The sequence below is a fragment of the Hippoglossus hippoglossus genome, chromosome 21 (genome assembly GCF_009819705.1).
Source record: "Hippoglossus hippoglossus isolate fHipHip1 chromosome 21, fHipHip1.pri, whole genome shotgun sequence".
In the NCBI taxonomy this organism is placed as follows: domain Eukaryota; kingdom Metazoa; phylum Chordata; class Actinopteri; order Pleuronectiformes; family Pleuronectidae; genus Hippoglossus; species Hippoglossus hippoglossus.
Window position 1 is genome coordinate 24,744,753 of NC_047171.1, and position 12,896 is coordinate 24,757,648.

A 12,896-nucleotide genomic window follows, 5' to 3' on the forward strand; every position below is an offset into this window, starting at 1 on the left:
TGAAATGGTGTGCCTTTCGGCATTCAATAAATTTAGTTATCAAAATAAAAATATTAAATATTAATATTTTATTATTAATATTAAATAATAACTTTAATTGATTAAAGTTACCTCGGGGCACCACCCTTCAAAGGAAGGGAAAAGATAGCCAATTTATTGATTAAGTCTCATAAAAGTACTAACTACAAATGTGGAACTCTGATTAACAATTAAATTAATAACTATAACCAAAATTACCATATAGATAGTTAGCTAAGTTGAAAGATATGGGGTTCTTGACAGTGTAGAGGTTGGCAAAATTCACTTATGCAACATTAATGAAAAAACATTTGTGAAAGAAAAACATTTATTATGAATATAATAAAGTATAAAAACACAAATTACTAACGGTGTACTTACTAAACAAAGATAGGTATGTGAGTATACATGTGTGTGTGTCTGTGTGTCTGTGTGCTTCCAAAATGGCGGCTGGCCAAAGAGATAACACCCTTCCCCACCCTGTTGGAATGTTTACGACCTGTAGAGCTAAGTAGGTGGAGAGTTATGCGTGTGTCTGTGTGTGTGTGCCAAATTAGAGAAAGTTGCTAGATGTATGCAAGGAAGGACTGAAGAGCATAACTAGCATTAACCTTCTCAACAACTTGTTACCACAATATCACAACACAAATCAAACTTATAGACATCACACAGAATCGAATACACAGTCTTGCTTAGCCTAGTATAATTATTAAGCCCAGTTGTGTTACCCGTCCTTTGGAAAGGGGAAAAAGGAAGTTGCTGTGCAGTTCGAGGTCCTGTGAAGTCTTCTGGCTCGTTGTGGCTTCCGCCTTAGTAGTTCTGTTGAGTTGTGTAGCTCAGTTGCTGGCTGAAGGTTTTCACACCTCTGATGCTCCCTGGGAGACTGAGTTCCTTGCCCTGGTTTTTGATGGCCCCTGGGAGACTGAGTCTTGGAGGAACATGCGGCTTCAGGCTTTGACTGAACATGTAGGCCGAAGTGTGGTTTCACAAAGAACCCAACAGTATAATAACATTAATTGAAAGTGTGCTAATTATAGATGCAACTTAAAGAGTTTTTAAGTTTTGAACGACTGAACCTCCCTTTCATTTGCCTCACAGTGTACACAGTACAGGTGTGAACGCACCCAGATCGGATAGCGATCCGATCACACAAGACCACATTCCGAGGTGGTCTGGGCCACATGTATCCACATCTTTTTAGCAGTGTGAACACGATTGTGGTCCTGACCACATTGAAGGACTGCCTACTCATCTGACGTGCTCTGTGTAAGCGGAAATGCACTGGTGTATCGGACCAGGCATCCCTGAAGCCTACAAGACTAACGCATCCCCTCATCTTGGACAATCTGATCATCTGTCCATTTTTCAGACTCCAGTCTACGAACCCTAAGCAGAAACCCTGATTTAACAACAGTGTGTGAGTACTGCTCAAAGCCAAGGCTGCAGCACTCAGATCAGGAAATAGGGAGGTCAGTGCAAACAGCACATTGAGGATAACTTTAATGACAACAACCATCGAAACATGTGGCAAGGGATTTGAACAAGCAGAGCCACAGCAGCTCCCCCTCAATGGACACCTCCTTCCCAGACCAGGCCTAAATGATGAAACCGGTCCGTTGCTCTTACCCTAGTAATCATGAAATGTTTAGACTGGTGCTGTCCCACATCAAGGCCTGCATCCCCCTGAATCTTGACCAACATCAGATCAGACCAGATCATGCCATCTCCCTAGCACTTTACACTGCTCTCACTCACCTGGAGAATCTCATCACCTGCATCAAGATGCTTTTTGTTGACTTTAGTTCAGTATTTAATACCATCAACCCAAATAAACTGGTCAACAAACTGCAGACACTAGGTCTACCTTGCAGATGACACCACCATAGTGGCCCTGATATCCAACAATAGAGAGAGAGAGAGAGAGATATTTTAATGCCAGATGTGCACGCACTCAGAGCTGTCACTTGTGATCGGATCACAAAAAACATATGTTAACGGTGCTTCTTTCAGAGCGATATGGTCTCAGTGGTTACTGCCCTCTAGTAAGTAGCTCTGCAATGTTGCCTAAAAACAAAAGATGTGTCCGAAAGGTTGTTTAATTCTACCGCTCAATAGAATAAAATGCAGAGGGCTTCCGGTTTGATGAGGTAGTGAGCAGACGTGCGAGTGGGGTCTCCGGTTAAACTTTTCCAAATCTAACAAACTATCAGCACTCTTTTGACCGACTTACCTTTATTTTTGCACTTGTGTATATATACATAAGAGTGCTATAGTGCAATGAGCAACTCAAAGCAGAAACAGTCGGTAACAACAACCCAGGCTTCGAGCATTACGGCGAAGCTAGCCACCATGGCTGCAGCTGTCCCAGTCACCAAGACAGAACTTGAGGCTTTGCTCAGTAAACAGCGTGATTGCTTCAAAGATGACATGGCTATCCTGATACAACAATCAACAGAATCCCGGAAGCTGTCGGTTGACTCACTGGGACAACAAGTGACATCGTTCAACAACCGTCTCACTCAAGCTGACGTTTTGGTGGGTGGAAACTTCGAAAAACTCACTTGATGGTAGCCGTTTTTAAGTCTCTACCGTCACAGACCACGGTACTCCTGGAACAGGTCCAGGCATACTAATTTGAGGATAATTAACATACCTGAGGTAAGCGAGAAGTATCAGGACCCAATAAAGTTTGTGTCCAATTTGCTAATGGCGGTGATGGGTCCCGGTATTCTCAATAACCCTCCAGAGATAGAGCGAGCCCACCGCTCCCTCGGGCCCAGACCAGGCGTGGTGAAACCGAGAGCTTTTATCGTTAAGTTCCTCCATTTCCAGGAGAAAGTGAAAGTCTTAAAATGGGCCAGGCAACACAAACTGTATTATCACGGCTCCAAGTTGAGAGTATACCCGGACATCAGCGCCACTCTGACTAAAAATGAGCCGCATTCAATGCCTTTAACAGCTCTCTTTACCTAAAAGGTATACATTTCCGCCTGCTGCATCCTTCCCATCTCCAGGTTTCGTTCCGAAATGACAGCTACTACTTTGACTGTCTGCAAAAAGCCCAGGACTTCTACGACCAGCACGTCGCTCCCACAGGCTAATGGATGTTGAGCCTGTTAAAGGGACGCCAGCCTCATCTGGACTTATTGCGCTCTAAAGCCAGCTGACATTCATAAATGGACAGTTCTGGGAAAGGTTAACCTGAAAGAAAATGCTCCTTAACGTTTCTCAAAGGTTGTATGCAACCAAACAACCTGGTGTGGAACCAATGTGAGGTATGGACATATTTGACAATCAGCAAAATTCTTTTTCGTCGAAGTTACTACTGTAACACATTTTTGTTTCATTTTCACTTTCTTATTTTATTTGTCTGTTTGGTATGGTCTAGGCATGGTTGTCAGGGGCTACTACTTTTTTTAACAACCCAGATGTTGCTTTGAATGAGTGTTGCTGTCTTGCAAATCCCCTTCAATAAGTTGCACTGTTTATCTTACATTAGAAATATTAACAGATTCGGGAGCCCTACCAGCTCGGGAAAGATAGAAAGGTTCCAGGTTTATGTCATTCGGAAGTGTCACGGTTATGGGGTCCTGCTGCTAGCTCTAGTTCTTAGAACAAGGTTAGGAATGTTTAGATGTGTTTGTGTGCTGTCTGTTCTGAGAGCTTTCTGTTTCTGAATTTGGGTGTTAGGTCCTACAGGCTTGTTTTTTCTATTTATTTGTCCCTTCCCTTTCTTCATCAAGGCACTATATTACCACTCCATATACTCTAAAGTCTGATTATGGCTAACGTAACAAAAAATGGAGGAGAAAGTCTGAGATTTGTCTCTTGGAATGTAAAGGGATCTATGGCCTGGTCAAGGGAGGTAGAATATTTTCTCACTTAAAACATCTTAAAACTGAAAATGCCTTCTTACAAGAGACTCACCTGACCACCAAGGATCATCATAGGTTAAAGGCGTCATGGGTTGGCCAATCCTTTCATTCTAATTTTAGTGGCAAAGCAAGGGGTATAGCTATTTTGAACATAAAAAAATACAGTTTAGCCCAACTAATGTTGTAGCTGACCCCCAAGGCCGTTTTGTAATAGTTTCAGGTTCCCTCAATAATGTCACTGTTGTTCTTGTCAATCTTTATGCACCTAACTGGGATGATGAAGCATTCATTGGAAAAGTAATTTCACTTCTACCTGATTTAAACTCTCACCATTTAATTTTGGGAGGCGACCTTAATTGTGCAATTGTGCACATTGTCTTGTCCAAAACATGATTCACCCACTAAAACATCAAAAGCAATTTCATCATTTACGAACCAAATAGGAAGTATGGAACCATGGCGTTTTCTTAATCCTGATAAAAAGCAGTTTTCTTACCCTCCCGTTCATAAAACCTTTTCAAGAATCGATTACTTTTTTGTTGATAGTTATTTCCTCTCTGCTGTCAAAAGCACTGAATATTCACCTATTGTGATATCTGATCATGCTCCATTGTTACTTGGCATCTCGTTTAAACTCTTACAAAAAACACGCCCTTCCTGGAGGTTGAATTGCACACTGTTAAATGATGATAGATTCTGTGAAACAATTTCTGTGATGATTTCCTTATAACTAATTATTCCGACCTCATATCCCCATCTCTACTTTGGGAGACCTTAAAGGTTGTAGTCCGAGGAGAGATTTTATCTTATTCTGCAAGGCACATCTTATGGAGAGTATAATAGAACTGGACAGCAAGTTATCAGTGTCTCCATCCCCTGAATTAGAGAAAGAACGACAAAATCTTCAGATGAATTACAATTTACTCTCCACACTAGAGACTGCAAAGTTACTCTTACGATCGCGCGGATTTATGAGAATGGTGAGAAGGCAGGACTTCTTTTATCACACCGAATGAAGAACCAATTGGCATCCCAGCACATTAAACAAATAAGGACCCCCTCAGGTGAATTTACAGTAATCCCATCTGTCATTAATGAAACCTTTAAAACATTCTACTCTGAGCTTTACGCCGGGTTCACACAGGACGCGGAAGCGCAGCGCCACGGCGCGCTGCGCCAAGGAAAGCCAGGCGCCTCCTTTCCGCCCCCCTGTTACTCAATTGTGCCGTTCACATAGGCTGCGATGCGCCGCGCAGCGCCAAGGGCGCCTCGCGCCCTGCACCGATGGTTTCGGCGTCGAGTCTATTTTTTCCGCTTGCCGCGAGCGTATAGCGCCAGGAAGCACACTGAAAAATGATTTTAAACGATATAAATGACATATTTTATATGACATAAATTATCAAATATGCATTCCCATACTTTGTATTCCCCTTCTGTTGTCCTGGAGTTTTAATTTTCACAATTTTCACAATCACATAATTAAATGTCCCCCTCTGCCCATCCACTACAAGCACACAAGCAGACAGACAGAGAGAGAAAGAGAGGGGGTGGGGGGGGGGTCTATGAAGACCATCATCATTTACCCCCGAACCCCGACATTCAACGGGTACAACAACAAGCGGAGAAAGCAGAATCGCGGGCTGACCGGCGCGGAGAAATGCGCGTCCTGTGTGAACCGCCAGGCGGCTGCGCGCTTGAGAATGGCGCAGCGCGCCGTGGCGCTGCGCTTCCGCGTCCTGTGTGAACCCGGCGTTATACCTCACAATCCCCTGCTGATGATACAGACATAAGGTTTCTTGACAAGCTGGAATTTCAATACATAACTCCTACCCACGTGAGTGAGATTAATCAGCCCCTAAAACTTAATGAAATTGCAGAGTCGATTAAACTAATGCAAAGTGGCAAGGCCCCTGGTCCAGATGGCTATTCAATAGAATTCTATAACAAATTCATTGATAAAATGTTCAGTGACTCTCTGGACCGGGGAGCCCTGCCTCAAACTTTTAATGAGGCTTCAATAACCTTACTATTAAAACCAGGTAAAGAAAATTCTGATTGCAGTTCCTATCGCCTCATCTCTCTTTTAAATGTGGACTATAAAATCCTAACTAAAGCATTAGCCTTACGGCTTGAATCGGCCATACCAAACATTATATCACCAGACCAAACTGGATTTATGAAAAACCGGCACTCCTCTAATGTCCGCTGTCTTCTCAATATCCTTCTCTCTCCAGCATCCACTGAGACTTCAGAAGTGGTGGTCTCTTTGGATGTGGGGAAAGCATTTGATCGGGTGGAGTTGGGGGTATCTGTTTGAGGTCCGTAAGAGGAATTTTCAACCGATTTCCAAGCCATTTGCTTTTAGATGGCTATTTATGATACCAAATGCTTGGTTACATTGAAAGAGCCTGTTTTCATATAAAAATATATGATCTTATTTAGATGATAATATTGTTGTAAGTAAGTTGTTACTATATGTAAAATGCCTGCCATGGTGTAATTTCCCATATAATTTTGAAAATACATGAAGTTCATTCATAAAGAACTTCAGTTGTTCTTACTTAAATATGAGTTTATTATGACATGGATCTGTCGACAAAGAAGATTCTTGGTCTAACTTACATTCAGATAGTCAAACCAAATAGCTTAGAGTACAGCAGATGCTTCACAGTATTATACCCTCTAGAAGGGAAAAATATATAAGCCTGCGTCACCTCGGTCCCCCCACAAACTCTCAATGTTTGACACACAGTCACAGACAGGCTGGCATACAGGCATCATAAATCCTACGGAGGATCTCATAACTTCAGGTCAACCACTGATACAAATAGTTGGGTTAAGGCCTAGTGTAAGTCACAACAACTCCTAAAGATCCTTATGATGTACAGGAACCATACAGTAAATGTAAAATTCCTCACAGTCTGTGGAAAGAACCAGGCATCACCTGATGGTTGTAAATCCTCTAACAGAGAGAGAGAGAGAGAGAGAGAGAGAGAGAGACACATTAGTGAAGGATACAATTAAATCTAATGGATGAATTGCAAAACTGTACTGTAAAGCGCTTTGAGTGTTCATCAAGACAAGAAAAGCGCTATATAAATATAGACCCTTTTCCATTTATAGTCTACTGGACATATAAAGAACATTGGTATAACTATTAAAGTTATTACTCTAATAATATAAGTAATATATATTTCTGTCCCCCTCAGGAATTGCGCTCGACAAATTTCTCTGTTTATTGTTCTTCCCAACAATGAGATGAAATATCCACCCCTGGTTGCAGTGTTGGGCAGTATTATCTCTTGCACCCACTGAAAGAGTTAATGAGTGTCCTGTCTTCCTGTCAGGCGTGGACTTATCATGGGCTTGTGGAACTCCCACACCTCAGTGGGCAACATCCTGGGCTCTCTGATTGCTGGCTATTGGGTCTCCTCCAACTGGGGCCTGTCGTTCATTGTACCAGGGATAATTATTGCAACCATGGGTGTTGTCTGCTTCTTCTTTCTCATTGAGCGTGAGTGCTGCCTCCTCATTGTCAAGTTGGCTAAAATATCATGATATATTTTGCTTGATTTATTTATTTTAATTTTATTTATTTATTTTAATTTAATGTGTTAATTTAATGTGTTAATTTTAAAGTGCAAAGTAAATCTCTGTCAAATTAGACTTGCTGAATGAGGCTGAAATATTAGAGGAAATGTAATTTGATGTGAGGAGTCAGCTGAGGCTGCGTTACCACTAATATATTTTCATTTTAAAGTTATGTTTTAAAATGAATATGCATGAGTGTGTATGTAGCCTGAACTGTCTGCTTTTTGCGGCTTTTATTTCCGCTTACTGGGTCACTGACAAAATATAATAGTATAGAAATAATAGAGTACATATTAACCTCAAGGCATCTTTTCCCATCTTCAGACCCAAATGACCTAAAAAGCGTGTATGCTCAAAATTCTCCCCCTGGCAAGAGTGTGAGTACAGAGAGATTTTTGTTTGTCATTTTTGTAAATAGAAACACATTCTCATTTTCTCTGTCTAGATCTAATCATTCTTGTGTATGCTTGTATTGTATGTATTCTTAATTGGTATTCATTAGAGGAATAGTTCACCCAAAAATGAAAATTCACTCATCTACTTACCCCTACGCAGATGGAGGGGTGAGTAGATGAGTGAATGACCACTTCTTCAAAGATAAAAAAACATAAAATGCCTCCATACTGCTCCTGTGGAGTCTTCCACAAGTGTCCATAAGCCCCAACATTCAAACTCGACTTAAAACAAGATAATTTACACTGTTTTTAGCCTAAATGTCAGCTGTTGTCCTGAGCCCAGAGCCGCGCACACACAGCACAAGTTCGCGCCTCTATGCTCTCGCCCCAAGGGGCACGTGATGACATCAGGAAGAACTCGCGATAGCTGCAGTTACTAGAGATGCTACCAGTACTTATCATGAGTTCTCACTGATCTTGTTGCGTTCACCCTTGGGCGAGAGCTTGTGTGCGGTGTGTGTGCACAAACGTGAAAGTGGCTCCAGGCAGGAGGATAGCAGCAGACCTTTAGGCTAAAAACTTGGTGTAAATGATGCAGTTTTGAGTCGAATATGAATGTCTGGGCTTACGGACACTTGAATGACACCACAAGTGCAGTATGAAGGCATTTTTTGTTTGTTTGAAGAAGTTGTCCCCCACATACTTACTTGATTTGGCTGCAACGCTGTTAACCCCTGAAACTCCAAAAAGTGTTTTGTGGACTAAAACACTTCACCCACCCCTCCATCGGCATAGGGGTGAGTAGATAATGAGTGAATTTTCATTTTTGGGTGAACTATCCCTTTAGTGCCCTAGTGTGTATTTCAGCTCATGTTGTGTTATTTTGTTGTTACTCGTATTGAAAGAGCTACATTTATAGTATTGGGCTGTTGTGCAGCCCCTCATTTGAGCTTCTGACCTAAACAGACAATATATTGAAAGACATGTGAATATGAATGTAATTTATTGTCCTTTCAAGCAGCTTGGAGTAAATGGACACAGTGAGGTGTATCGGCAACACATGAACAACAAATCCCAGGTGTGTGTCACTAAGTAGCCTATATATAGCCTGAGGAGTAGAGTGAATGTCCTCCTCCAACCAGAAGGTCAGCGGCTTGAATCCCTGCCCATGCCGAAGTGTTGAATAGATGTTGAATGCACTAATTGGAAGTCGCTTTGGATAAAAGTGTCAGCTAAAAGACATTTAATGTAATAGAGCTTAAACAAGTGTGACATCCTCTGCCCTTAACCCTCAACAATAGTAAGGAAAAAAAATAAGAAATTAACTATTTAAATACAAACTATTAACCATTCAGACCATTTAGTCCAGTAACGGAATGGTTTAGATTGTAAACGTTTGCCTGATTAAGTGGCAAGTCTGTAACCCAGTTCAGACATTGAACAGTGTGAGAATATCATTGTTTGTTTTTACCAAATACTGTTGTAAATGTTACTAAGCATGTCATTGTAATTCAGGCAGACATACTACTATTGCCAGGAGAGTGTTAAAAACAGGAAGGTCAGTTCCCTCAGTGATTCAAGGCCTTTAATGGTCATTTCAGCAGGAGTCACATCTTTCAGGTTGTGTGGGATTCTGGATGAACACTGAAATATCATTGTTTTGGTGATTGCAAATGTTGACACACTGGGCCTTTTATGGACATCTGGTAAACAGACCATGACATGCTTACCATCATCATAGCATGTCAATGGGGGCATGTGGATTCTCACAAAAAGAGCACTTACATCCCCTTGCAGACTTGGCTTAGGTTGGCCCCAGGATGTCAGAACATTAGGATTCAGCCTCTGGGTTTCTTGAAACTTTTTTTGATGATAATATTAACAGAGTTGGGTTTATTATATGCAGGTGTTCTTTACAAACCACCCATATATTACAACAAATGGGTTGAACATTCAGTGTGCAGGAGTTAGTGGCATCTAGTGGGGAGGATGCAGATTGCATTTGACTCAGTACCCCTCCCCCACCATGAACTGAACTGATCAGAACAACTGAAACATAAAAGAACATGTAGAAATACTGTCATTTATTGGCTCTTTCCTTCCATTCAGTGTTGGTTTATTAATTGGACTGGATGGATGTGGCTGAAATCCAGCTGCTCCTGTAGCCCCTGATAATTTCCATTTGTCCTCTCTTCTCCTCCCTCTCTTTTAGAGCTACGACACAGAACTGCTGTTGCCCAGGGACAGAGTGTGTGTCCCTGTGCAACCAGTCGTAGTGGTTAAGAGCGAATCAGAACCATCTGCCATCAGCTTCATGGGAGCCCTACAAATACCGGTCGGCTACACACAGACACACTATGCCATCATCTAAACCACTTTTTATTAAAAAACATTGGAGCATTACAGGCATGGATGATGATGACGAATGATCACAGTCAAATCAATAACTGAAATTTAATCTGTCACATGATATTTAAGACGGCTTCAATGAGTCGATCCACATAAGTTGTTCCACATAAGACCTATTCAGACCTAGAATAGAACATCCATCCTGAGAGATCCAATCACAAGTGGACTGCGTTAAGTCTATCTGATCACACATGGCATTAAAATGCCTCCTGAATGTACAGTCCCCACTCTATATTCAAATTATCACATACATCATTTGTGCTTGCAAAGAACAAATAATGTTTTTACCCAGTCTGACTTGTGTCTGTTGTCAAAAGATTTGTGAGTGTGTCAATGCAAGAGATTAATTAATTAATCAATGAGATTTAAATCTACTATGAAGAAAGATTGTATCCTTTTGAAAACAAATTAAAATCATAATGTGTTCACATCGTTGATATTGTGATGGTGGCCTCAAACAAATCAGCGTATTGGCAATGAGAAACATAAAAATACATTTAATTCATTGTGAAACTGTAGCGGCTCAGAGAACATCAGCTGACACCACCTCTGAATGTGGTCAGTCACAGAAAAGCTATTATAATAATAAATTTGTATTATGTGTATGTCTGTCTTGCTAGGGGGTGATCGATTTCTCTCTGTGTCTGCTTTTTGCCAAACTGGTCAGTTACACCTTCCTCTTCTGGCTGCCGCTCTACATCACGAAAGCAGGTGAGGACGAACTTGGAAATTTTACTTAATCAAAGGATTTAGCCCGATGGGCTTTAGATTGAAACATGGCGCCATATCCTTGTGCGCCACGGCACACCGTGCAAAAGGCAGTTAAATGTCCAGTGCGCAGGGAGCCTGACTGTATGGAGCCCCTGAAGTCCCAAAAGATTTAAATTCAGTGGCTTTGTAGAAACAGACAATTGACTGTCAAAATAATGCAATTTATGCCGACATGTTTAGTTTCAATCATAATACATAATATATCGGCCAGTGGTGTCTTTACTACACAGATATTAATTCTGTTTGCCAGTGCGCCTACACCTTAATACTACCATATGCGCTCACTGCGCATGTCCTCAATCAGAGTCAGTGCCTACAGTGTGTGCCAACTTACGGCACAGTTCTTTGCTATATATATATATATATATATATATATATATAAAAGATGGGGCAAACTAAACATTAAATCAATTTAATACTAGGCCCTAATAATTCAAAATGGGAATGGGAAAACAAGCTAAATATCATCTTGATATTGGCTAAGCCATCAGCCGATGTTAGAGCGATCAGCGATCCCAGGTTCCATCTATGGGGCTGTGGTACAGTCGGTAGGTAGACCGGCCTGGGGTCTCATTTATAACCGTTGCATACGCACAAAACGGGACCTGAAATGTACAAAAGCCACTTCTCACGCAAACGTTGGGATTTCTAAAAACAAACTTGCGGGAAAATTTGCGCATTTCCACGCAAATTCTGATCCATGCGTACAAACGTTTTGGAGACGGGAAAGTGGCGATGCAGACGTGAGGTGGTGAACTGAAGCCAGATTATTGATCCACTTCATCAAAACCAACAGCTTTAGTTGTGCTCGCGCGACATATCTGTTCCACACAAACCTTTTAATTGAAAAATATATCAAACAACTTACAGGAAATTACGTTCAGATTCCATTAAACCGCGGAGTTACAGAGCCGAGTCATTAACAGTTTTTAATAATATCTTCTAACACTGTGCATGTATCATCAAATTACTGCAGTGAACGTGACTGTGCCATCAGACGCATAGAGAGCGCACTGGAGATCACTTACAAGAAATGATGAAAAACTATTCACTTTCCAAATAATATCCCAGAGGAGGTTAGGATCCACTGATGTGAGGTAATCGCTCCGATTGCTCTAAATAAATAAATACCGTGGTGACACTGCTGCATGATGCTGCGTCATGGATGAACGCGAATGGAAAGATGAGGAGGAATTCAGCTGATATAGATTCTATTGATCTGTGATCTGTGATCTTTGTGCTGAACTGAGTGCAGTATCACACGGATCGACCGCCAGAACCGAACCATCCCAGTACAAACACGACCATATAATAATAATTCAGTTAAATTCTATAGATTGAGGACATCACAGCTGTCTCTGAATTTAATAATCATGCTTCTTTTTTTTTTTTTGCCTCCACCTTTGAATTGGATCTTTTTTTTAATTTCAGGCTCCGTTCTTTCTATCTTACTCACTCTCACTCACTGTATTATCCACAGCAGCAGCAAAGTATCAGTGTATTTTCTTTATTTTCTATCCCATAAAATCGTGCATCACCTCCACCTTACTAACAAACACCTCGATGTCAGTGTCAGTAAGTTTTGCTTCCTCTTCTCATCGCTTGATGCCGTGACTCTTTCATGACTCACGGTGGAAACCCATTGGTCAGCAGCATAATTTAATATTCATGACGTGCTTTGCATTAATCATTCATGGTTGAAAGTGGGCGTGTGGAGGGCGGACTTGGAGGCAGATCCACGTACGCACATTTCCAGGTGGACTGTGACCCCTGTTCAGTTTTATCATCACCTCATTAGTCAGACGAAAGTCTTTGCGACAAAAGAAACCGAACTACA

The 12,896-nt window shown here is 41.3% G+C and overlaps 1 protein-coding gene across 4 annotated transcripts in view; it reads left to right on the top strand.

The window, feature by feature from the left end:
• slc37a1 (solute carrier family 37 member 1) overlaps positions 1-12,896 on the top strand; it is a 64,591-nt gene that overhangs the window by 34,622 nt on the left and 17,073 nt on the right. For 2 of the 4 annotated variants that reach the window (XM_034573379.1, XM_034573380.1), the window contains exons 8-12: positions 7,241-7,407; positions 7,809-7,861; positions 8,898-8,957; positions 10,092-10,214; positions 10,909-10,999. In XM_034573379.1, coding sequence (XP_034429270.1) covers positions 7,241-7,407; positions 7,809-7,861; positions 8,898-8,957; positions 10,092-10,214; positions 10,909-10,999 — 494 coding nt within the window. The remainder of the gene's footprint in view (positions 1-7,240; positions 7,408-7,808; positions 7,862-8,897; positions 8,958-10,091; positions 10,215-10,908; positions 11,000-12,896) is intronic. The other 2 variants (XM_034573381.1, XM_034573382.1) reach the window with 2 other exon arrangements.